This window comes from Nuphar pumila, chromosome 3 (genome assembly GCF_984573655.1).
Source record: "Nuphar pumila chromosome 3, dmNupPumi1.hap1.1, whole genome shotgun sequence".
NCBI classification, from domain to species: domain Eukaryota; kingdom Viridiplantae; phylum Streptophyta; class Magnoliopsida; order Nymphaeales; family Nymphaeaceae; genus Nuphar; species Nuphar pumila.
In genome coordinates, this window is record NC_143251.1 from 141,125,374 (window position 1) to 141,152,307 (window position 26,934).

A 26,934-nucleotide genomic window follows, 5' to 3' on the forward strand; every position below is an offset into this window, starting at 1 on the left:
GATCCCTGTTAATAAAATTATTAATATACTCTTATATCCTAGTGACAAACGTTTTTATCTGCAATTTCTCATTTTTCAAAAACTTGCAAGAAATTGAAAAAAATTCATAAATCTCGCATTTTTCAGCAAAATCTTGGCAATAAAAAAATTAATTAAAATATATAAAAAATATTTTTTATAAGAAAATATTACTAAAAATTATTTAAAAATAAAAATACACTATTTTTTGTGATAAATAGCCTTTTAAAACATAAATATCATGTTTAAATCACAGTATTTATGTTTTTTTAATAAATCTCATGATATTTTGTAATTCTCGCTAGAAATTGCTGTTTTAAACTTTCAGGCAATTTCTTGCGATATTATCACGAGATTTTCTTGCGATATTATCACGAGATTTTCTCGCGATATTTGTCACACTGTTCCTAGCCCTCTTTTTATTTTCTTTTTAGTACTTATAAAATAGTAACAAAGTTATTTTGAAATTGGGACCCAGATAGGAACAAGACGGAAATGGGGATGGGAACAACTATTTTGAGATGATGATGAACTGGGGATGGAGCGCAAAATTTTGAGACGGTGTAGGGTGGAGATCTCCTCCACCCCGTCGCGGTCCACTGCCATACCTAGTAGGGGTGGTCAACCGACTGGATGCTCAACGGTCTTTTCGGTACTCGGCCCAAATCGAGTCAGGCTATGACTGCAATTTACAGCCTCAGTCCAAATAATATCAGTCTGGGATTAGATAATCAAACTCTAATCGGGCTGGGCCCTCCGACCTGTTAACTGGGTCAAGCCTAAAGGGCTCAAGCCGAGCTTCGAGCCCGAGTATGACTGAGTGAGGCTTGGCTCAGCACAAGACATGGGCCGCCTGATGGCCACCCTTACTGTTCGATTCAACCTTGGCTCAAGAACTTTGCTTAACAAGAAGTATGAGTCAGCTCGTTTGGGTGTCCAAGCCAAGTATTACGGATGCAAATGGGTTGGATCCAAGACAGTGATTTTACAATTTTTGGTTGTTCTGGGTCTAACTGGATTAGACTATTTCATGAATTTGGCTGTTTTGAACCGTTTGCATCCCTACCAAGTATGAATAAGGGAAGCTTCTTGTAAATTGTATATTATATATACGTGTGTGTTTGGTACATATATTATTCTTACATTTTATTTTATAATATAATTTTGTTATCAGATTAAAAAAATTACTAAACAAATTTATTTTAAAAACAAGTCCGCGCATGATCAGCTTGTGACAAGCTCATACTGAGCCCAAGTAAGGGGTACCCTTTATGAGCTGCGCCCAAACTGCATGAGCTCAGCTCGGTTACCAACCCAAAGGGCCATGCCTCAAACCTGACATGCCATCTCTTAACAATCCGCCCCTTATCGTGCTTTGGATTAAGTGAAATTCCACTAGAGGGGGGTGAATAGTGTAATTTGTTGCAGATCGATAATATAAAATAAACACAACACAATAAACACATAATTTATACTGGTTCGATCGCGTTATTGACCTACATCCAGTCGCCAAGTAAATCACTGGAGCCTTTCACTATATAATCCGTGTTACGGGATATATAGTACAACACCCTCTTCCTCAGAGGACTACTTCTCTCAACAGAGAAGGGAAACACCCTCTTCCTCAGAGGTCTACTTCTCTCAATAGAGAAGGGAAACACCCTCTTCCTCGGAGGTCTACTTCTCTCAACAGAGAAGGGAACAAAGTTACAACCGAAAGTTACAATACTTTCTTATAGAACCTTCAGAATGATATGCAAAATACAAATGCACGTATGAAGATTCTCACAAAATATTCTCTTTTTTTAAAATAGGTAGAATAATCTTTTAGGAGAACTGAATGTTCTTTTTCTCTTTCTCTTCAGACACACACTTGATTCTTTTTGTTAGAGAGGTTTTCTTGTCTTTTTCTCTTTTTTTTTCTAAGCGCTTTTTCAGTGTGCCGAGTAAGAATATTTCTCTTTGAAAGCTCTTGTCTTTTGAAATATTATTTTGTCTATATATATAGATCTTCAAGAATAGTCGTTGCTTTTTGAAATGCTTTGAAATAGTTATCCTTTTGTGATGTGAGATGCCTAGTCATCTCAAAAACAACTTTTATAAAAAGGTGTGTAATAGTGTGTGTACTATATTACCTTTTTCAAAAATCGTCATTCCATAAATTAAATAATTGTTAAATAATAAATGTTTGGTGTATTTAAATAATGATAGTTTCTTCAAGTCGTCATTTGTAAATTAAATATTTTGAGGTACAATATACATTGGTGTATTTATAAATGAGATTTAATTTTGGAATTTGTCATTCTTTAAATAAATGTTCTGTAGTACATTTAATGTTTAAGGTATTAAAAATAAAGCTTAAAACACAAATCGTCATTTCTTGAGTACAATAAATGCTCTTTGTAGTACTTATTTTACAAATGGTCTTTTCTTGAGTAAATACTTGATAATACAATAAATGCTCTTTGTAGTACTTATTTTACAAATGGTCTTTTCTTGAGTAAATGCTTTGAAGTACCATTTAATGTTTGAGTATATTAAATAATGTTTGTTTTCTCAAATTGTCACTTCTTAAATAAATGCTTATGTATTATAAACCAAAATTTTCTACGTAAATGTGAACAAATGTATTTTGCCTTTTTCAAACTTAAATGCTTTTGAAATCATGAGCTATTATATCTTGTCAATTTGTTTTTTTCATAAATACTTGTAGGAAGTACAATGATTTGTTTCAAAAAGGTATTTTTAAAATAATACAATATACATAACAGTTCTTTTTATGAAAGCTTGTCTTCTTGTAAATAAATGACTTTGTATGATTTTCAAAAGCATATACTCTAATATGAAATATGCATGCTTCTGAAGGTTCTGTTACATATGATACTAATGAAGAAAAAGTTTTAATCTTGAAGTAGCCGAACATCTTGGATAGTCTTTAATGCATCTCCTTGGCTCATCAAGCTTTTTCTTTAATCCATGAGTATGATTGCTTCAGGATGTTGTACTTGAACAAAAAGCTTTTACTATCTTTAAGTGAGAGATCCTTATATCAAATATGTGTTAGATTCATGGCACATCATATTCAATCATATTATAACATATGAAAGCATATCATATTTATCATATCACACATATGCATCATTCATCAAAACATAGTTTCTCAACATTCTTCCTTTTTTTTTATGATGACAATATATGCTCCTCTTGTCAATAAGCCATATATATTATGATGATTTAAATATGATATCGAAAATGAAAAATGTAAAAAAAAACAATCATAAAAAATGCCAGAATTAATAACATAAAAAAGTTTGTGTCATTTTTCTCCTATATAAGAGAGCTATTTCACCAAGGTTTTACCTCTTTCTCACTCATTCTTCAAAGCTCCCCCATGTCGATCCTAAGATATCATAATAAAAGGGGTGAAATTCACACGAACAGACTTTTGAACAAATATTAAATTGCATGAAATTAGTGAGGCACGTAAGACATCTTTCAACACATAAGTATGATCACCATGCTTATCACATTATCTGCAGCATGTTGGACATTTCTTATCACGTTCAACCTGACGTAAAGCACACTAAATGATAAGAATTGAGGAGGAGCCCTATATAAAGACAGTCTTGATTGCTTGATGAGTCCAAGTGCAGTCCAATCAAAGCACACTCAAGTTCAAGGGTCCTGCTCACCTTTTGACCCGAAGGATAAGCTGAAGAAAACACTGAACACCCACGTCAATGCAAGCCCGGATCCAAATCAATTATGGTATTTTTTTTTTATCTCTCTTTAGGTGTGAGCCAACATAACATGGCACCTGAATCAGTACCAGACCAAGGTGATAGGCTTGTGGCTGAACAGGTTCATTCTGAAGGAAGTGAGCAATTTGTCTACATGGTTTAGAATCTTGCATGTCTGGGTTTATCACTCACTTGGCAAACCACACAATTATTATTTGCATAATCAAACCGTCCATAACCAGACCAGGGTTCCTTCCTCCACGATCATGACTATTTCTTCTTTGAAATTTCCCTCAAAAGTACCTACCATCACTTGTGGTTGTAAAACCAGCGTTTGACAGGATCTGCTCTCATGTTCTACTGTTGGTTTTGAAATTTGTCTTTTCCATTTAGAAATGCCAACCTAACAGAGTAGGCCAATAAATCTTTTTTTTTCGTTCAAACCAATCAGTAGCATCTACGTGAGGACAAAGAATTTTCCATTGGTATCTTATTTCAATAAAATAATTATTTTCAGCTAAGGCACACGGACTCGATTATAAAGTCGTTGCACTCGCGTTGACATGTCTCGATACAGGTGCGAACACGAGTGCGGTTTCAGACACGGTCAACCAAGTGTCAAACTCAATCAACGCATCAGAGCCGAGTTCGTCCACATTTTAGACTCAGTCAACTTTGAATCAAGTCTATTTTTGTTTATTTTTAAGACAGAAGATGTATAAAAACTAAAAAAATTAATTTTTTTTATATATTTTTAAAAATATATATATATATATACAGCCGTGCCCTCTAATAAGCACAACTTTGACCGAGTATTATTATTATTATTATTATTATTATTATTATTATTATATAGCAGTGTTCCCATGTTCAAACCCATACCTGTACTCGCACCCATGTGACATAGTTTTTTGTCCATTGACACTCTTGTGTGCTTATTTATTTCAAAAGAATGGGCGGAGCCTCAGTATGCAAGACTATTTCCAAAGATCAAACCAGAGGTAAACCCCAACATGGATTCAAAATTCTTAGTTTTTTTCACTTTTAGGCAAATCTTAAGGGCACCTTTGGAAGCAGGAAACATGTAAGAAAAGTGAACCGAGATAAGAAAACCGTAAGTTTTTTTTGAACTATTCACACCAGAGAAAATATTTTTATGAGAAAAATATTCTAAAAAACGTACATATTTTGATAGCTATCAAAGTCTTTCCTATCAAGAGAGACGTCCCCTCTCTCGCTTGTGAACTGAAGCAAAGAGAGAGAGAGAGGAGTAACAGCTGCCCGCTTTCATAGGCGCCGCCATTACCTCACCGCCGGTGGCGACGATGACAAGATGGAGAGCATCGCCATTGGCAGCTACCCTTTTCATGATCTTGAGGTGGAGGGCATCTTGAAGGCAGCAACCGTTGGTGACGACAACAAGAAGGATTCAGACTTTTCTCTACTTTGTTATTCTCATATGATTTTAATTAGGGGATTGATGCAGACTTTTTTTTTCTGTTTGTTGTGATTGGGGATCTTGAAACCGTTAAATTTTCCTAATTTTTTTGTTTTTATATGGTGTCATTTTTTTTCCATTGGTCTTCTATGTAGATAGAAACCCTTACCTCCGTAGTATGGAATGGTTCCAATGAGGGGATTCATGGCGACATTTTTTTTTTCTGCTTGTCAATTAGATATAAACCTTTTTTTTATGTTTGTTGTGTTTGGGGGTCTTCAAACCGTTAAATATTTCCTAACTCAGACTTTTTTTTTGCTGTTTATTGTGTTTGGGGGTCTTCAAAACGTTAAATATTTCCTAATTTTTTGTTCTCATGTGGTATCATTTTTTTCTTAATCCAATATTTTAATTTTAATTTTCCAGCTTTTTATTTTTGCCTCATTTGATGATAATTGTTGTTTCTTTGATGAGTGTAGTTCATTTTGAAGCGGGTGTCCCGTGATTGCTTTTCGTGATTAATTGGAAAAGTTGGGATTCTTTTCAAAATAATTCAATTTTTTTTTTCATGCACAAACAAATAAGCAAAAGTTTTTTCTTTCAATTTCAGCCAGTTTTTCTCATGCTACACAAACAAGCAAAACATTTTATTTCAGAAAACTTCTCATAGGCAAAACTTTTTTTTCCTGAGAGTTTTTCTCGCTTCCAAATTGGAAGGCACTTTTTGAAGCGGAAAAAACTCATATGAAAAAAGAAAATTTTGCCTATGAAAAGCTTTGATATGATAAATTTTTTAAATGAAAAGTTTTTGTTTGTGAAGTATGAAAAATAAAATGAAAAATTTCATGGAAGCCACCCGCCACCACGCTTCACCGATCCTATTATCGTTTTGTCCATCAAGAAGAAGAAGAAAAAAAAAGAAGCATAAACAAAGAGGGGCCTCTCTCTTTGTTGAACACATTACATTGAGGTGAGTAAAATCATCAAGAATGTTGATCGGGCCTGCCAACATCCCGATGATCCTCAACCTGGACGCATTAAGCCTGGTTGACTCCCAGATGATCCTCAACCCCCAGATTGGGGCCAACTCATCGGGCTTCCTCAAGATTGTAGAGGTCGAGCCCTCATCAGCTCTAGCCTTGAGGCCACCGCAAACCATCGAGCTTGATGCCGACGGGCATGCATGGGATGGAGGCGAGGCGGGCAACATGAGAAAGAGAAAGAGAGAATTTTTTTCTAAAAACATTTCTCTACTTCGTGTAGAAATGTTTTCTATAAAAAAAAATATACTTTTTATAGTACTTTTGATATGATAACTTTTTTAACTGAAAAGTTAGCTTACAGAGTATAAGAAATAAAATAAAAAATTTCATAAAAGCCATCCACCACCACAGCCACCGTCACACTTCATTGATCCTACTGACGTTAAGAAGTATAAACAAAGAGGGGCCAACTAAGCTACACAAAAGAGAGACGTTGGACACATTGAGGATCAGGAGGAGGTGAGCAAGATCATCAAGAATGTTGATCGGGCCTGCCCACTCCAAGATGATCCTCAACTTGGACGCATTCAACCTAACCGATTCCCAAATGATCCTTAACCCTTAGATCGGGGGTAGCTCATCAGGCTTCCTCAAGATCGTAGAGGTCGAAGCTAACATCGATGTGCTTGAAGCTCCATAGGGACGTTGAGCCCTTGCCGCCTTCGAAACTAAGTGCTTGAGCTTAGCGTCGACGAGCATGCATGGGATGGAGGCCGGGCAGGCAAAATGAGAGAGAGATAATTTTTTTTCTGAAAACATTCCTCTATCCCTTAATGTTTCCTATCAAAAAGTGTACTTTTTATTACACCTATGAAAGCAATAAAACTTCTCCATAAAAAAGAAAAATTTGCCTATCAAAAGTTTTGATACGATAATCTTTCAAAATGAAAAAATTTCACTTGTTTGCATGCATGAGAAAATAAAATGAAAAAAAATTGAAAAATGAGAGGGTGGTGGTGGTGAAACTGCCGGCCACAGGATAAGGCTCAGTGGTGGTGATGGTAGCCCTAGTGAAAATGGTTGAAAAAAATGGTGGCATCATTAGTGGCAGAAAGGGTGCTAGTAGTTGCTTGGTACCCTTCCAAAATTAGAAGCCTTGTGGGTGGGTGGGTGAGTGGAAGATGAAGATGAAAGAGAGCCCAAATGGTGGTGGTGGTGAGGAGGCAAGTGATGGTGAAAGGGAGGATCTCAAACAAAAGAGAAGAAGAGGGTTCAGCTGAGCCCTCCACAAAGAAGGTGAAATGGATGGTGGTGATGGTGGCGGTGAGATGATGGGTGGTGCTGGTGGTGGAAGAGAGAGAGGGCAGACAATTTTTTTCTGAAAATATTCTTTTACTCTTCAAGAAATATTTTCTATCAAAATATGTACTTTTTAGAAAAACTGTCTGAAAGATAAATTTTCTTTAGTTTGGAAGGGTAAAAAAAGATTCTACAGTTTCTCACTTCCAAAAGTGTTCTTGAAAAAACTCTCCCAATAAAAAATTCTCTTTTATTTGAAAAGGTGAGAAAAATCATACTTTTTTTCCTTTTTATCTTCACTTTTTTTCACTTCCAAACGTATTGTGGATGCTTTTTTGAACTTCGAACCTGTCTTGCGAATTTTTTTTCCATCGGATCCCATGATATGACAATATCCAAACTCGTCTGCCCGAGGCTAGGAAGTTGGGAACGCTCCCCCAGACATGGATCTGGATCATCTATGGTCCAGAAACAGATCCGAACCTTTCTCACTACAGGGGCCACAGTTCAGGAATCAGGAGTAAGCATCTATATAATGGTACCCTTGAGTCCTGATACGGGAAGGAAATCCGTGATGGGTTTTCAATTTTCCTAGGGTCTCTCTCTCTCTCTCTCTCTCTCTCTCTCTCTCTCTCTCTCTCTCTCTCTCTCCGTCACCACCGATTCCTCAGGTAAATCTCTCTTCTTCTTCTATTGTGATTTCTGAGCCGATTCTTTCCGTCGTGTCCTTTCTCGATTCAGAGAACAGCTTCCCTTTTTTTCTTTTCTCTTTGGAGATTGATTCTCTGAAGGAATTGGATCACAATGTGTTAGTTTCTTTCGTGTGTTTTGATGTTTAGAGTTTGCTACTGTGTGTGTGTTTTGTAAAGCCCCCTGGTTCGGCTGAAATTGGGGATTAGGGTTTTACGCTGAAAAGAAGGGGAGAAATTTTCTCCAAATTCGGGGATTTGGGTCCGGGACAGTAACGTGAGTTCTGAAATATCGAGGTGAAAGGGTTGTGTTTGGATTGAGGAATGATCTAGAATTGTCAGTTGGTTCTTTGATGAAGTGAATCGCTTGCTTCCCTGAATTTCGTAGATCTGGGGTTTTCTTCGTATATTATTTAGGGATTTTTGGTTATATGCAGAAGGTGTGGTATTGACCTTTGGTGGAATTGTTCTCTGTGGAAAGAGTTAGGGTTTCTCGATTGGTGGTTAGTTGGTGGTTTCGGATTAGGAGCAGTGCGCTCATCTAGGGTTTTCCTGATTGGTGCCGGTGTGAAATGTCGAGCAAGAAAGAAGAGAAGTCTCAGGATGCGGCTGATCGGATTAAGACCGCTGCTTTGAATGCGGCGAAGGGTCTTAGTCGCGCGCAGGCCGAAAGGGCTGCTGCTGCGGCAACAAGGAATGTTAATGCTTATGGGCAGAAGGAAGAGGGGCCGAGCAGATGGCAGGAGAGGAAAGAAGCGAAGAGGCAAATGTATCTGATGAGTACCGAGAAGGCTGTTAGATTGGGGGAGAGGAAGGACCTGAAACCGTCGGTCTCTGTCGGCGGAGCTGCTCAGTGCCAGAAGTGCTTCCAGATCGGCCATTGGACGTATGAGTGTAAGAACGAACGGGTTTATATATCGCGTCCCTCTCGTACCCAACAGCTTAAGAACCCCAAATTGAAGATGAAGTTATCGGTGTCGGATGAGCTGGACAATCCTGATAATCCACTCCGGGGTGTTGATCAAGCGGGTCAGCCATCAGGTTCTGGAAGCCGGAAGAAGGCTGACAAGGGAAAGAAGAGAAGCAAGAACAGCAAAAGGAAGAAGCACTCGGACTCGGATTCTGGGAGTGATGCTAGTGAGGCTTCTGTGTTCAGGAGCAATAGTGGTGTCTCTAGTGATGGGTCATCTGGAACGGAATCCGATTCCTCCAGTGAGGAAAGTAGTTTGATTTATAGTTCCTCAGAGTCTGAATCAGAGGAGGAACGGAGGAGGAGGAAGAAGAAGAAGAAGAAGCAAAAGAAGAGAAGGCACCATAGGTATAGCTCTTCTGATTCTTCTGATTCAGAGTCTGCTTATGATTCCGATTCAGATAAAGAGAGTCGAAGGAAAAGCAGAAGACATATCAAAAGGCGTTGAAGGTAGTAATGGCTTCCCAATGTTTAACTTATCTTTGACGGCTTTGGTGTGCCCCACTCCATAGCTGTGCCTGCTTTTATATGTTCTATATGCAAGTTTGGTACATGCACAAAACTGAACCCACCAGATATTTTCTGTTTGTGGGTATTTCCTTTGTTGCTTTGAAATGATGTTGTGATACTAGTTGTGGATGATGGATCATTCTTGACATGTCTTTTATATTTGTATTGAACATGGCTGGTGTACTTGAGATTTTGATTGGTTCATCGATATGCACCAACCTACTAATTTCATACGTTCCAAAGGAATCCCATGTACTTGAAGTAGTAAGTTTGCATCACTAGGCATATTTAAAATGTATCTTCATGATATATTCTGTGTTTTTCTTCAACATTCATTTATTGTTGTGCTTTACCAGCAACATGTGGGTTTTTACAATATGATCAAAATTATGTGGGAAATTATGTAGGCTATGTGCAGGATCCTGTAAATGATTCCTCCTCTTCCCCCTTACTGAAGCTCTTGAGGCAGCTTTTGTGGCTGTTTTGGAAAGTTTTAGGCTTAAGCATGTACATCTTGAAACAGAGTGTTTGGAAATTGGTAGTCCGAGGGAGTGTGTATTTGGAAAAGTGGTAGCTACCAAGTCCACTTTTTGGTGCAAATATAAAAGGGAGACTGTCTCACTTCCTCTTCCAAATGCATGAAGTCCCATCCCAGCTACCAGTTTCCAAACACCCACTACCAAGGTAGTTTGACCGTGTATCTACCAAATGCTAACTCCCATTCTCAGTTGCCAGCTTCCAAACGGGTAAATCTGACTGCACAACCTCTGTAATTAGCTTGCAATATAAAACTACCTGATTTACTGAAATCACTGAAAGCCTGGTGCTGGTGCCTCCTGAATTCCGCTCAAATTTATATTGCATTTTGGTGCAATTTTCGGTAAACCCTATCCTTTTTGACATGAGGAGACCTGATTTCTTGAGAAAGTCTGTGCTAGTTCAACCGTTGCATTTTGATTATTATATTTTAATTTAGTAATACCTTATGATGTTAGAAAGTATGATATAACAAGGGTGATGTGTCAAAAGCTGAAAGCCCTGGGTCAAATCCTGCTGGTGCATGGGGCCTATTGCTTTATCACAGTTGGGGCACCTAAGGGTGGGCGGTGGTTGTTGGATTTTTGGCCCAAAACTACTTAAGTTTCCTACCCTAATTCTTTCATTTGCCTAAGTTATGGGTTTGTGAGTTTTTTACAAAAAAGTTTAGTTCATTGTTGTTATACAGAGGGGGTGTTGTCTTAGAGGGCATGGCTCGGGCTTTAACAAACCTTGGATCTTGGATTATAAATAATATTTAGATTTAGATTTGGGGATTCGGACTCGACCAAGTTCGATTCGGTTTGGTTTGACTTCTTTTTATTTTAGTACTTGTCACAATTTTAATCCTATTTTCTTGACCTTTGATCAACCATTAAATGGATTGTCTTTGCATTAAAACTTTCTTGGATCTTTGTGGATTTTATCTGGATCCGTTTGGATAAGCCCAAAAGTTTTGCATGGGCATTTATGGTTCAAAACGGTCAAATATTCGCCTATTATTCTTGACTTGTTGACTGTTGATCTTTTGACTCGGTCAAGGTCAGTCCTGATTTTTTTAGGGTCATTTTTAACCCTGTTTAGGTGCCCTCCTTAGCCCGCCGATTTGGCTAGTCATGAACCATTTATGATCATTTTGGCCTCTTAAAGGCTCTTTAAGAGGTGGCCTTGGGTTGAAGCCTAATATAAACCCCAACCCTTTCTCATTTCTCTCATCACGGCTCTATCTCGAGCTCTGTTATCCTTCTATCTTGAGTTGAGATTTTCTCTTTCTAGTCTTTGGTGCTTCTCTCTCTCTTAGGTTAGACTCAAATTTAGGTAGAGATCCAATCCTCTTAAAGAGATCCTGATTTGGTTTTGCTCAGATCCGGCCTCGAATAACGAGAATCAATTATGATTTGGATTCAAATCTAGTTGCGGTTCAGATTTAGATTTGGTTCTAGATCAAATCCAATCTTAAGATCCAGGTTTGATTATAGTTCAAATCCTTATACAGGATCTAGATTCGATTGTTGATTACACCCATATCTGGTTGTTTGGATCCTGACCTAGTTAATATTAGAATCCATATCCAAACTTATAATCTATACCCGGTTCAACCCTAGTCAAAGGGTTGTTGGGCTCACCCAATGCAAGGCATTGTTCGATTATTCGTGAGAAGGTGAAAGCTCAGTTATATCTTGAGAGCGTAATTGCATGAATACCCATTGCATCGAGGACTTGATCATAAGTGAGACAGCTATCACTTGAAAGATAACATGTTTATGCGTGCCTTCAAGCTCACTGGTTCAATCTTTGTTGCCTGACTAAGTAAGATAAAATTTTCAATAATTTTCAAGTGATAGTTCTGCAAAATGGAGATTGTGAAGGTTGAAAACTAATAGTTGTTCAAGTTGTCTCAGTTCAATAGTACCAATTTCAAACGATGATAACACAATATGTTCATCTTCCTCACAATTGCAAAAGTGGTGTGTGTGGCTCACAACGGACTATCTAGAAGAACGAGAGTACAAAACCATTGCTGAAAATTGTAGGAGACTAAAATGAAAACAAGATGACTTTGTGTGTCGTAGATACATACTGAGTGCACTCTCTCTGATATCATGTTCGACCTCTACTCAGAAGTTTACACCACAAAGAAGTTGTGGAAAGCTGGAAGATGCAGGAAATTGTAAGTCTTTAGTTAACAAGCATATGAATTGAGAATTCTTTGATAAGTCATTGCTAAGTCCATAAGATGCAGATCTTGGCTAATCAGATCAAGTCTAAGGGTATGAACCTTGATGAATCATTTCAAGTGACTGCAATTATTGGTAGATTGCTTCTATCTTTGAAAGATTATAAAAATGAATTAAAATATAAAAATGAAGAGTTTACCTTAGAGCAACTTCTTCAACATCTTAGAATCGAGGATGAAGCTCGATCTCGAGATAAGAAAGATGAAATAAAAGTAGTTTGTGCTAAGGTAAACATAGTTGAACGCAAACTAAGGTTTAAACCCAGACTTAAGAACAAGAAGAAGAAATTCAAATTTGATGCTAAAAAGAGAAATATTGTTTCCTGATATGATGTGAAAAAATTGGTCATTATGTGAGAGAATGCCGACACAGGAAGAAATTCTAAGGCAATAAAGCCAGAAAACCCGATGACAACCTAGTGGTTGTAGTTAGTGAGATATTTATGATTAATTCAGATAAATAATAGTATGTGAATTCTGGATTAATGATCTATTCGTGCAATGATAGAAATATGTTCAAAACATACAAAACTGTGAGGGAAGATCATATGATATATACAGGTGATAAATATGAAGCTAAACTTCATGAGAAATGGAGTGTGAAACTTTATTTTACCTTAAAAAAATGTTTAACTCTCCAAAATGTGTATCATGTACCTACCGTAACGAAAAATCTTGTATTTGTCTATCTGCTTACAAATAATGATTTCAAAATTGTAATGAAATTCAACAATATTATACTGTCGAAGAACCATAAGTTTATAGGCAAATGTTACACCACCAATGGTTTGTTCAAACTCAATTTGAATAATAAAGTTGATTATTCTTTTCTTTATATGCTTGACTCATATACTTTATGGCATGTTAGACTAGGACATGTAAATTATAAGTCTTTAAGAAGCATATGTAACTTAGGACTTATTCTTAAATGCAAAACTGAACATTTTAAAAATTTTGATGTTTGTATTAAAGCAAAGTTTGTGAAAAAGTCATTTCAGAGTGTTGAAAGAACTTCTAAATTATTAGATTTAATATAGTATAATGTATGTGATTTTAAAAAATATCCAACTCACGAGAGTAACAATTATTTTATAACCTTTATTGATGATTTCATAAAATACGCTTATGTTTATCTCATGAAAACAAAAGATAAATCATTTGAAAATTTTAAGAGGTTGAAAACTTTCATAATTGCAAAATAAAGTCTTTTAGATCTGATAAAAGTTGTGAATATCTTTCAAATGAGTTCAATGAATTTTATGAAATTTATAAAATACACAGACAAAATACTAGTCTATATACTCCTTAACATAATGGTATAACTGAATATAAGAATAAGACTTTAATTGACATGGTTAATTCAATGCTTATTACTTTTGATATATATTATAATTTAAGGGGTGATGCATTGTTTAGTTCATGTCATATTCTAGTCAGAGTTTCATATTTTAAGTCAAACACTACACCTTATAAACTTTAGAAATATAAAAAATTAAATTTAAATTATTTAAAAGTTTAGGGTTGTATTGTTTATATAAAGCTTACTGAACCAAAATTAACTAAACTAGGTTAAAAAACCAGAACATGTGTCTTCATTAGATATTCTCAAAATAATAAGACATAGATTTATGGATATTGAAACCAAAGTGATTTTAGAATCCATCCAAGTCAAATTTAGAGAATATTTAACTTTAAAATAACTTTAAAAATAATTCAAGAAAAAAAATTATGAGCATGAAAATTTTGAAATTCGAAAAAGTAAAAGATTCAAGAAAACTAAAAGATTTTGGTCATGAATTTTATCTTTATATGATAGGTAGAGATCATATTTCTTTTTCGAAAACTATGACATCTTCTGATGGTCATTCTTGGAAAGAAACTATAAAGAGTGAATTAAATTCTATCATAAAAAATAAAACCTAGACTTTGGTTGAGTTATCTCTTGAGATGTGAATGAATTTTCAAAAAGAAACTTTGTACTGATGGCTAAAGCTAGACCTATGGTTAAAGGTTTCAAACAAAAACATCGACTTGATTATTTTGACACATTTGTTCTTGTAAGTAGGAATATATCTATTAGAAGTATAGTTGCTTTGACATCAATTTATAATTTTGAAATTCATCAAATAGATGCCAAATTTATTTTTTTAAATGGTGTCTTAGAAGAAAAAAATTATATGAAGCAACCTGAAGGTTATATCACACTAGGTCAAGAAAAAAAAAGTGTGCAAACTGTTCAGGTCATTTTATGGTTTAAAACAATCACCTAAACAATGACACGAGAAATTTGATGAAGTAATCATTTCATATAGTTTTGGAAATCATGATTTTGATAAATTCATATATAGCACAATAGAAAATAGTCATGTTATAATTATTTATTTCTATGTGAATGATATGTTAAGCATGCGTAATAATGTAGAATGCATAAATAATACCAAAAGTTTTCTTTTATTTAAATTTGACATGAAAGACATGGGTTTAGTTGACATCATACTTGATATTAAAATAATTAGATATGAAAATAGTTATGCATTGACTTTCTCCCACTATATTGAGAAAATATAATCATTATGATTGTAAGTCAGTTGCTACTCCAATTGATCATAGTGTTAAGTTGTCGACTAACACTGGAAGAATCATACCCCAATTGAAGTATGAAAGTGTTATTGAAAGTCTCATGTATGCTATGAATGAAACTATGCCAGACATAGCTTTCAGCATGAGCAAGTTAAGTTGATATACTAGTAATCCAGGACAAGAGTATTGAGATGCAATATATAGAGACATGAAGTACTTGAGAGAAACTTTAGAATATGAAATAATTTATGAAAGACAACCCGTTGTACTTAAAGGATACAATGATGTAAACTAAAATTTTGATTTCAATGAGTCATTATCCACAAGTAGTTCGATATTTATTCTTGGATCTAAAGCAATTGTTTGGGGATCCAAGAAGCAAACTGTGATAACTCATTCTATAATGGAAGTAGAGTCGATAGCACTAGCATAAGCTAATATATAAGCTGAGTGGCTAAAAAATCTTTTAATGAAGATACCATTATGAGATAAGCTAATACTCCTGATAGCTATGCATTGCGATAATGAACCAACTATATACAAAGCGGAAAGTAATATTTATGGTGAAAAATCTAGACATACCAGTTTAAAATACAATTATATGAATAATTTACTTAAGCAAAGAGTAATCTCAATTGAATATGTGAAATCTTGTCAAAACTTAGCAGACCCGTTGACAAAGAAATTTTTTTGAGATATCATCTTTAAGACATCAAGGGAAATGCGATTAAAGTCTATAAAAGCAATCACCACAAAAACCCAATCACGTGACAAGGGTCAAATCATGTTGAGTGATTCAATGAGAAGAACAAATCTTTCAGTGATTGGATTAAACACTTAATAATTTTCTTATTCCTAATGTCAAGTGCTTGAAACTTGTGTACGGAAGTTGAGTTCAAATTGAACTCTTAATAAGATTCATAGGCCTTATTACTAAGGTGTTTCAAACAAGTTTATACCCTTGATGGACTTACCTACATGAGTGTGAAGGTGGGGGTCACCTTTTATGGGACTGAGACTTTGTCTCTATAGCACTTATAAAACTGAGATATAACAGAATACCCTTAATGTGTGGCTTCTTATATATTGATAGACACACTATGATCACCTAAAGTGAAAGTGTATATTATGGTGTCTGAAAGGTCAATTTAGATTCTCAATTCAAAGCTAATGTTATTGAGGTCTTAGACTGACTAAGACTAAGTAACACTAACTTAAGGGTTCAAACCAAAAAAGTACTTTCACTTATGCACTGAATCTTTGCAAACAACCTCTTGAGTCCTCTTATTATAGTTATGATCCACGTGAGGGATTGTTGAATTTTTGGCTCAAAACTACCTAAGTTTTTTACCCTAATTCTTTCATTTTTCATTTGCCTAAGTTATAGGTTTTTGAGTTTTCTACAAAAAGTTTACTCCCATACTTTCATTGTCCTTATATAGAGGGGTGTTGCCTTAGAGGGCATGGCTCCCTAGGGCATTGGATTTTGGGCTTGAACAAACATTGGATCTTGGATTACAAATAATATATATATATATATATATTTTGGATTTAGGTTTGCAGTTTCAAATTTGAATTTGGACCTAACCCGACTCGGATCAATTCGGTTCGGTTTGATCTTTGACTTTTTTTTAGTACTTAGAACGATTTTAATCCTCAAGTATTTTTTTGACCTTTGATCAACCATTAAATGGACTTTGACTTTGCATTAAAACATGCTTGGATCTTTTTGGATCTTATCCGGATTCATTTGGATTAATCTCAATGGTTTTGCATAGGCATTTGTGGTCTAAAACGGTTCAATAGCTGCCCTTTGTCCTAGACTTGGTTGATTGTTGACCTTTTAACTCGATCAAGGTGTAACCTGACCATTTTAGGGTCATTTTGGACCATGTTTGAGTACCTTCTTTAACCAATCGTTTGGGTTTTTATGATTGATCATTTTGGCCAACCATGACTCAAGTTATAGCTGACTGTTAAAAGGCTTTTTATGGCCTTTATGGGTGGCCTTGGGGGGGGGGGGGGCTATATACACCCCTAACACTCTCATTTCTCTCATCTCTAACTGCTCTCTCTTGTTTGTCTTAGCTTTCCTCTCTCTCTTGAGTTGAAATTTTTTCCTCTTTCTAGTCTTTGGTGCTTCTCTCTCTTGGGTTAGACTCAAATTCAAGTAGAGATTCAATCCTCTTAGAGAGATCTAGATCTAATTTAGCTTAGATCTGGCCCCAGTTACCCCGATCCAATTGTAATTCGGATTCATATATAGTTGTAGTTTGAATTCAGATTTGGTTCTAGATCAAATCCAATCATAAGATTCAGGTCCGGTTATAGTTCAGATCCTTATATAGGATTTCAATTTGATTGTTGGTCAGACCCATATCTAGTTGTTATTTGGATCTCAACCCAATTAGTATTAGAATTCAGATCCAAATCCAAGATTCATACCTGATTCAACCTTAATCAAGAGGTTGTTCGAGGTGGTTTGTGTCGAGGTTATTGGGCTCACTCAGTGCAGGTCATTGTCCAATCATTCGCAAGAAGACGAAAGTTCGGTTGTATTATGTGAGCGTAGTTGCACGAATACCCGTTGCACCGAGAACTTGATCTTAAGTGGGCCAACTATCGTTTGAAAGACAATGTGTTTATCCGTGCCTCCGAGCTCAATGCTTCAATCTAGTTGCTTGACCCACTAAGGTAAAATTTCCAACAAGTTGTATCTTCAACCCAGAGTTTTACTTGGTAGGAAAGCGGGCCCATTAAGTGACCCAGTTCTTGGTGAGGGTTTTCCTTCCGTCATAAAAAAAGAAAGTGATAGTGCACCTTCTTTCAAAAGCAAAAAAAAAAAATGATAGTTTCATGAGCCGGGGGATGCTCCAGTGAGATTTTTTACTAACCACCGATTTTCTGGTTGCTGGTAGGTACTAATACCATAATTTATCGAGTCCTGTTTCCAGATGTCTTCTCCCCAAAGCTCAGGGGACACCCTGCCCCTTCTTGATGTTGAGCATTGAAATCACAAAAAATAGTGCTTCTGGACTCCATTGGGCTTCTACGTTATCCTTTGGAATTTGGATCACATGGTTCTTAATGGTTAATATCTACGTATTAGGGCATTAATGTTGGCACAAATATGGGTATTAATAAAACTTCACATCCTCGAGAAAAGAATTTCCCTTGGAGGCTGTGTTTGGGAGCCACTGTTGGAGGAGAGCGGATAGTATGAAACGCCTGTCCTGGCTGGGGTCTCGCTTGAACTGCGCTACAGTAAAGGGGTGGGACTAACGGTTCTGGCTGCCAGCGTTTCGTACCTCTCGTGGAGATGAGAGTGGAGATGAAAAAGGGAGATGGGGCTGGAGTTGTCAACATCCTTTTGTGAGTTTGGAGCTGAAAATGGCCCATCTCCACTCCCAACACCAGCCTCATTTTTCCAAAAGGAGTTCTCAAACACCTGTGGGAGTAGAAGGTATTAATTACCATCTTCGCTCCCGTCTCTTGCCCCCAAACAGAGCCTAAATTTGTGGGTATCGTTAGAGTCAGGCTGGTTTGGCCGTTTTGAACCTAAATGTTGTCAGGTTGGGCTCCACTGACATGGTCATTCAACCCGAGCCTATTTGCTTCTAGGGTCAGGTTAGGGCTGAGACTTATGGAGCTTTGGGTTGCAGATGCAGCCCAAAGTTGGCACATTGCACATATCCATTGGGATCCATAAAAGGCCATGGCTTGGATGGAAGGCAGCCCACAAGGGCTCTGTTAATCTGGTAGGAACAACTCATGAAAGTCATCTAGTTGTAGGGGAGTCATGAATTTGAAACCCATGGGTGTGCGTCCCTTGCAGAAAGGTTGAAGCTGGGTGTACTCCTTGGTGGGCAAGGAGGACTTGGGGTTTTTACACCAATTAGCTCGGTGAGTGAGGCAGGTTTCCTTGCTTATCGGAAAAAAAGGTTTGGCATGGAATGGCCATAAGTTATACCCTTTGATGCTGTGGTCAGGAGGACTGCTCCTGAACTCTCATAGAAATCGATACCCTAGCGCAGCTATGAAATTGAAGGAAAATCAATGAAAATTACTTAAAATTCATTCATCTGGCTCATGTCAATGAATGTTTATAATGAAGAGAGAAAAACCCTAAAAACACTAATCCTACTACGAATATAAGATAAATTCAAAATCAATTAAGATATGAAGATCCAAAATATGATCCTAAACTAAGATCCAAATTATATAAACACAAAAAACACAAATAATGAACATGGACTTGGTAGTGTCTCGCTCTCCGCTGCTGCATCATTCTTCTTGAGTTGGAAAAGACTTGTCCTCAAGGTTGGATCTTACTTTTGCTTTTTCTAAGTTTGCTCTACTGTGCAGGTTAATATACAATGCTCCAAAGAATGATCATACCAAGCATGACCTACTCTGAGAAGTATAAAAAAAAAAACGGGTATGCTCTTTTCAAATCAACCTTAATCATCCATCATGCTCTACATATCCAATACAAGAATACTCCAATATGAGGCATCATGATGCACCTTGGGATTTGAAAAAAAGTCTGTACAAGGTTTAGGAAAATTAGATATATGATACTTTTGGATCTGACTACTAGTTGTTTAAGGGGATTTATGATAGGCTAGATCCAATGAGTTTTGGGTATAAGGATATTACTTATTTGAGCTTGGATATCAAGGATATAAAAAGGTTCACTTTAGATTGGATCTAACAAGCTTTGGTGCAAGTTCAAATTGAATTTGTCTATGATTGTAAAATACCGACTGAATGAGCAGAGTTAACTTATCATCCATTCTTGGCACCAAAACTTTATGCTAGAAAAAAGGAATAGCTAAATTGATCAAAATCTCTAGACAAAGTAGACACAATGAGAATGAGCAGGTCATGTCATAAGAAATTCTAAATTTTCAAACTTTAGACAAGCTCGTAAATTGTGATTTTTTGCATGGGATGTGGTGCCCATTGCAACAAGGAAAACACAATGTTGAACACATAGTTGGGAACGTGCCAATGCCGATACTTTCATTAGTTCATATAAGTAATATGAACCACACTCACACTATGCACCGAATAGACACATACACAAAGCCGATTTAACATGGTTCGATAAATACTTACATCTACGATAGTCCCTCTGTTCAATCTTGAATAGGGACTCTTCTCTTCTTGACTTTATATAGATTACAATGAGAGTCCAATACATTTGGAAAAATCTTAGAATTAGGAATATAAATCTTGACTGGAGATATTCCCTCGCTATCATGATCTTCAGGATTCCAACCAAACTTTAGCAGGTGATGGTTTGGGAGCTCTTGTCATTATCGACTTTTCCTTTTTATCGTGATCTTCATTTGATTCATTAGATGACTTTCCTTTAATCTAGACACCACCTTGAGAGTCCATTTGGCAAGGAGTTGTGAATCTTATCTCTAACAATAAGCAACTGAAAGGTCCAAAACCGATTCAAGAGCAACTCTAAGCCCATCCTTAGAAGCATCTACAAGCATTCAGTGACTCAGTCTCAGAACTTTAGACAAGCTCATAAATTGTGATTTGCATGGTACATGCGTGTGTCCATCGCAACCAAGAGAGGAAAGAAAATGCAATGCTGAATGCATAGTTGGGAACGTGCCAGCGCCTGATACTTTCATATAAGCAACCGAAAGGTCCAAAAATGATCCACCAGCAACTCTAATCCCATCCTTACAGGCATCTACAAGCATTCAGTGACTCAGTCTCACAACCAATGGCAACCCATATAGCCGGGACGAGCTACAAAGCCACATCAAGAGTTAAGGTTGTGCCAAACTATTTAGCTATTAAGAAACACGGTAAGACGATCAAAAGAAATCCAACCGTAATTCCAATCACAATTCCAGCCAAAGAAAAAAGTTGAGATATTCAGCCATGGATTTCAAGGTCTGATCTTCAACTTTTGGCAAACCTGAAACTTGAATTCATGTCAACAGTAACATTGTAACCTTCTTATACTTGAAATCATAACATCACTAAAGAATTCTCTTTTTGTAACCTTCTTATACTTGAAATCATAACATCACTAAAGAATTCTCTTTCATATCATAGATTTTTTGAGAAAATTAGCAGTAGACAAATCTGATCCTTTGAGGATCCCATGAATCACAAAGACAATTTGGTGATGCACACACTCTTCTCATTCTACAGGCTGATTAAAGAAACTCGATCCCACCCATGAAGGAAGGGGAGCATGAAATTCAACTAGGGAGCCAGTGATAGGGTGCTCAAACGCTAAGCTTTCTGCATGAAGTGCATGTGCCACATACACGCTCTCCTTCCATTCATGAACTCCTCCATATTTTACATCTCCTCTGATGGGAATCCCAAGCCATTGGCAATGTAAGCGGATCTGATGAGTTCTTCCACTCTCTGGATATGCTCTGATCAACACTTCATCATGCTTTTCATCATCGGACCGTACTCTAAGTGATTCTTTGTCTCTGACAACCAGTGTTTCTGTTTCAAGACTCGCAAGATCTGAGTTTGAGTTTATTTCTGATTTAGCAGGAGTTTTAGACTTCAATTGACCATTTATACCTAGTACTTCAAATGAAGTAACCATTTCTTTGACTAGTGAACCACCGGGAAGTGATCGACCAATGTCAGAAACAGAGTACACACGCCAAGCACCAAACTTTGATCTTCCATGGCCTGATCTGATTGTGATTCTATCCCATTTAGGGGATGGTCCTACACATAGAGCAATATAAGTCTTCTTCACTCTATGATCTGTGTATGCCTTCACAAGCTTTGCCGCTGCTTTATGCAGTTTTGTTATGACCATTACACCACTTGTGTCCCTGTCAAGCCTGTTGGCAAGGTGAAGTTCCAGGGGTTGGCCTGCATTGAATCATGCAGTTTGGTTCAATTCAGCTCATTGTGCAGCTCTAGCTGATCCAGGACAAATTTCTACATGCTCATAATGAGTGTGGAAGGGCCTTTCAATGAAAATAAGTATGAATATGAACTGTGAGATACTCCAGAGTTTGAAGTTTTTGAGAATGCAATCAAACTCTCATTCACCAAATAAAAAGTACATTAATTAGATGATACAAAATGAAAGTAGACTATTAAAACACCGATTAAATTAAGACACAAGATCAGGAAGCATTGTAACTTCAAAACAATCTCACAGAAAACATATTTAATGCAGTAATTCCTGATGAGACGGATAATTCAATAAATAAGACCATGTTTAATGTAATGATAAACAACCTTGATGTAGTTAGAAGAATTAAAACATCTTGGATTGATTGACAGTGTCACTATGTTCATCAGAATAGGGTGTGTCATGGAGGAAAGCTTGACAACAATCAGCAATCAATCAATGGAGTCAAACAGATTTGAAGTTTGGGGCATAGCATGGTGCCCAGCCACGATGCTGGAAATAGCATGTATGTATAAAGATTCGTCAAAGCTACATCTGAGAAAGATCTTTAGTTTTTTGTTTCCTTAGATTAAGGTAGCACATGAATAAGATAGAGTCATTTTGTGTTTTAATTTAGAAGCAATTTGTAGTTGGGCAGGGCCCTTCCAACCTAATAATATCATAGTACAATATACAAGAAGCTCAATAACTCGATAACTTAGGTAAAAACCATAATATCTTTTTGCATAAATCATGAACCAGAAATTAGCAGTGGGTGAGGGAAAATAAAATAAAAGACGTAGGTGAAGCCTAAAAAGACAACAACCATGTCATCAGTCCAGTAGTTATATACCCAATTTAACAACTAACGTCACATTATTCTTGGGCATGCACATTTCATTTCACTGCACATTAAGAAAATAACCTTCTGTTTGGCTTTGGTTGATATTTCTTCGGTTCTTCATAAGCACAGTCGCTGATACAGTTGTATCTCACTTATATCCTTATCATTCAAGAATCTTTACACATTTGCTACGTATGTAAAACAACCTTTAGCAATCATAACTTCATTCAACGATTCCACCAACAATTTCTAGATAAAAAACACATTATAATCCTAAAAGGATCTTATTGAAAAAAATCATCATCAATAATCCCAATACCTCTTTACATGCTTTCTAGCTTCTCTGTTTGGTTAGTTTAATCTTTCCAATGATCTATCAAGTACCATAAGTGAATATTTCGTTCATTCCCAGCTTGCTTCGGGTGACAACATACCGAATTGCTATCCAACTTGGACTTTTTAGCCAAGGAAAAGATTATAATAAATGGATTTTATCAGTTTTTAACGAGAACCCCTCAGAGAGGAAAACAAATCAAAGGATGTTTTTGGATGCAACCACTTTTTCTAGATAAGTTGGGGATCGGCACTGTGCTCCAAATTGCAAGTTCCCAATTTATCCCAACCTTTCTAGATAAGTTGCTCCACCGAAACGTCCCCCATCCAGGAAACTCCAGCATGTATCTCTTGATCAACAAACAAACGAAACTTTCATTTCTATATCGTTCACCAGATTCCAAACTTGCCAAAAAACAGGAAAAAAACGATGCTTCAAACACGAACGAAGCGAATCCATCGACGAAAGGGGAAAACAAAGAAAACCCATTTCTTGGAATCAGAAAAAGAACAGAGATTTCGAGTTTTCTGGCATGATTAACCTGGTTTCGGCGATGGGTCGTCCTCGAGAAGACTGGAAACGGAGGAGAGGACTCGCTCGCAGTAGACGCCCGCGGGCTTGTTCACGGCGAGCAACCACTCGTCTTCGTAGACGAAATCGTTCCTGGAGATCGAAATCCAGGCGGATTTGGAGGACGCGGTCGTGGCCCTCTCCAACTCGAGGTTTTTAGAGAGTAACGGGGGAGGAGGGGAGAGGGGGGCGGGGAATCCGATCGTTTCATTTGGTGGGTGTCGATTGTTTGTTGGTTCTCCGTCCATTGGTGGAAGAGAAACCGAGTTGCAGACGGGAAGAAGGCGTCTGGTGCGAGGAAGAAGAAGAAGAAGAGGAGAGGGGGAAGCCTTTGCTAAGGTGAAGACGTTGACTTTCATGCTTGGACAACTTCGTGTATAAAACGGTCCTGTTAGGTTCTGGGATTTGTGGCGTTTGGCTTTGTTTGTGTTTGGATTAAGGGATTTTTTTAGAATTGGATTTCAATTCTACTGAGGCCCTGTTTGGGAGACGGTAATTGAGTGAATTTGATGGAAATGAGTTATAGAGAGAAAATATGTCACACAGATTCTTCAACTTGCCCTCATGTTTAGGGATGGCAGTGGGGCGGGGCGGGGTGGGGGACAAGGTCTCCACCCCCTTCCCGCCTCAAGATTTTATCCTCCACCCCCGGCGGGGAATGGATTTTATCCTCCATCCCTGCCTTCATCCCTGCTTCATGTCCTCCATCCCCGGTTCAAACGGGGATGAGGCGGGGCGGGGCGGGGATATTGCGGGGAAAAGTGGTCGGGGCGGGAATGAGGCGGGGGCGGGGCGGGGAAAAGTGCACGTCCATCCCCGCCTCCACCCCCGAACGGGGATGGATTTTAACCTTCGTCCCCACCTCCATCCTCGTTTCATACCCTTCATCCTCGGTCCAAACAGGGCGAGGCGGGGCCCCGCTTTCCCCCGGTCCACTGCCATGCCTACTCATGTTGTGTCTCTTTATATGCTATTTTTAATAGAAAATTGCACAAAAATGGTGTGTCTCGTGTCCTTGTGACATAGGAGAGAAGTAGTTAAAAATGGACTTGGAAGTACCTTCCGAATGTTGTTAAAGTCGGTTCAGGAGGTGAATAGGTTTTTCAATAAACCCTTTGAATCACAAATCGAATTGTTTGTGAAATGGGCGTCATTAAAAAATAAAAAATAAATAAAAATGCTAAAAAAAGGTTGACCCTCTTAAAAAATATTAAAAAAATACTAATTGAATCACTCTTAAATCAGCCCCTTTTGAATCACCTTTGGACCAATTCGATCTGAATAGGCCAATTCAGATTCGGATCGCATTTGATAACATTGATACTTTCAATTCTTCATAGGATTCAAGCTACACAATCCTCTTTGATTCTCTATCTTGTTTGGAGAGTGAGAGCAAGAATAAAAATATGTAACAAGTAAGGTACAATAAAAGTTGGTAAAAATAACATGTTTTACCATCTTTGTTTACTGACCCCAAGATTCCCATTTCAACATGAATCCTTCAAAGAGAGTTTTGGCAAATACTTCTTCTCTTTGAAGGAAACTGAAATAGATAAAAAGATGGAAATGGCAAACGTGGATTGCCTCTATGAGTTTTACCATCCAAAACAATTTTAGATGGCAGTACACCTCAGCCATTTCTTTTCGGTAGGTATCATTTTATCACTTTCTAACGAAACCCTAAATCCTTTGGCTATTATTCAATGAGAAAGAAGAAATTAGTAGAACAAAGATTCCAATTCCACTAAATTTATACAAAATCGCCGCACTCCAATAGAGGGGTGACTCACCCTATGAATCCATATCCGAATTGAATCCATTTGAAATGTTCAATTTAGATCGAACTTCAAATTGAACATTAAATTAACAACATTGCTGGATTAAATTCTGTATTAATTTACGATAAATTAAGAACTAAATTTGAGCCATAAATACACAAAAAAATTGGTACAATAAAAATTGAACTCTAAATCTATGATTTGCAAGCCACTACCATTTGCTATAAACTACATTTTACGATGCAAAATATATCTAAAATATACTCATTACTACAAATCAGCACATATGAGCCAAATATTTAGTTTGGGTTTAGTTTACTAAGCTTATTTTATGAGTTCGAACAAGCTCTTGACAACCGATTTAAATGCACAAATTTAAAGCAAGAAGTTCACGTGCGGCAAAATTCTTGTCTTAAAAAGGTGGTCTTGTTGACATGCACTCATTGCCTCTACAGATGTAAACGGGTCAGATTCAGATCTGATGTGGCCAATGTCGTATTTGACTAATTGGATGTTGGCTAAATGGATTCAAATGGTCAAAATCGCATATCAGATCTGCTTTTTTTTTACATGTAAAGGATCCAGTTATTCATCAAATTCAAATATTTGTTGGATTCGATTGCAAAAAATCAAAACCATATCCACATTTGATTATAATCAGATATGATTTTAGCTTACCAAATGCAACTAAAAAAAATGGAATTCCATATGAGATAATCATTGACATCCCTAATTGTCTCACAAAATGCCTCTTAACAAGGGAAATGTGAAGCATAGGCTTTTTTTTTAGAAAGGCAAGTTCTAGCAGTTATACAACTATACCATTGGGTTTTGAACTTGCAACCTCCCAACACAATGTGACGTGCACTAGATTCTCCCACCAATCAAGCAGAGCCCCAATTGGTTGAAGAGTAGGCTTCTTGGATCCAAACGCGAACTAATTAATTTCAAAGGGGAACATGAAGATTTTCCTCTGGAAGATCCCACTCTTTTGACTCTCTCTTCTCCAACCAACTGTTGGATCGAGTCACCTCCATGTGGAGGACCCATTCCATTTGGTGAAGCAAAAGGATGCATCCCTTGAGTGGTGCATGTTTTTTTTAGAGAAGCTAAAGGGAGTAAATAGCAAAATATTATGAACTTAAAATGTAAAAGTTAAAAAGAAAAGGAGGGCAAGATAGCCCTTGTGTTTTTCTTTCTTGGTTGCTCTTGGAAGAAAAAAAAAGAAAAAGAGAAGGAAGATGGTTTTCTTTCTCTTTTGTGTGTGTGGCTTTCACAAGATTGTGAGAAAGAAAGAGAGAGACTGTGGGAGAAAAAGAGAAAAAAGGAAAAGAAGCTTGGATTTGTTGTGTTCTTCATCTTCTCCAAATTCTCTTCTTGTTTTTATGAAGATTAGGGCAAGAGAAAGAGGGTTTTTGTTGTGGGAAGGTCATCACTCCTCATTAGGTGATATTCTTCCACTTCTACCTCCTTATTTGCATTGTTATTTCTTTATTGTGAT

The 26,934-nt window shown here is 37.0% G+C and overlaps 2 protein-coding genes across 2 annotated transcripts; one reads left to right on the forward strand and one right to left on the reverse strand.

Annotated features, from left to right (window-relative positions):
- The first annotated feature begins 8,042 nt into the window (after positions 1–8,042).
- LOC149844131 (uncharacterized) lies at positions 8,043–9,776 on the forward strand. Its single transcript, XM_090000338.1, has one exon. It carries the CDS (start codon positions 8,740–8,742, stop codon positions 9,583–9,585), a length of 846 nt encoding a protein of 281 aa, XP_089856464.1. The 5' UTR covers positions 8,043–8,739; the 3' UTR covers positions 9,586–9,776.
- Positions 9,777–20,117: 10,341 nt separating this feature from the next.
- LOC149844132 (Pseudouridine synthase family protein) lies at positions 20,118–23,979 on the reverse strand. Its single transcript, XM_090000337.1, has 2 exons — positions 23,627–23,979; positions 20,118–21,879 (listed from the first exon to the last, which is right to left on the reverse strand). Exons 1-2 carry the CDS (start codon positions 23,901–23,903, stop codon positions 21,176–21,178), a joined length of 981 nt encoding a protein of 326 aa, XP_089856463.1. The 5' UTR covers positions 23,904–23,979; the 3' UTR covers positions 20,118–21,175.
- Positions 23,980–26,934: the final 2,955 nt, after the last annotated feature.

Excerpts from the sequence above, each read along its gene's own strand:
- LOC149844131 (XM_090000338.1), top strand. The coding sequence starts at position 8,740 with ATGTCGAGCAAGAAAGAAGAGAAGTCTCAGGATGCGGCTGATCGGATT.
- LOC149844132 (XM_090000337.1), bottom strand. The coding sequence starts at position 23,903 with ATGGACGGAGAACCAACAAACAATCGACACCCACCAAATGAAACGATC. Across the intron at positions 21,880-23,626 it reads CGACCCATCGCCGAAACCAG|GCCAACCCCTGGAACTTCAC; the intron begins GTTAATCATGCC and ends GATTCAATGCAG.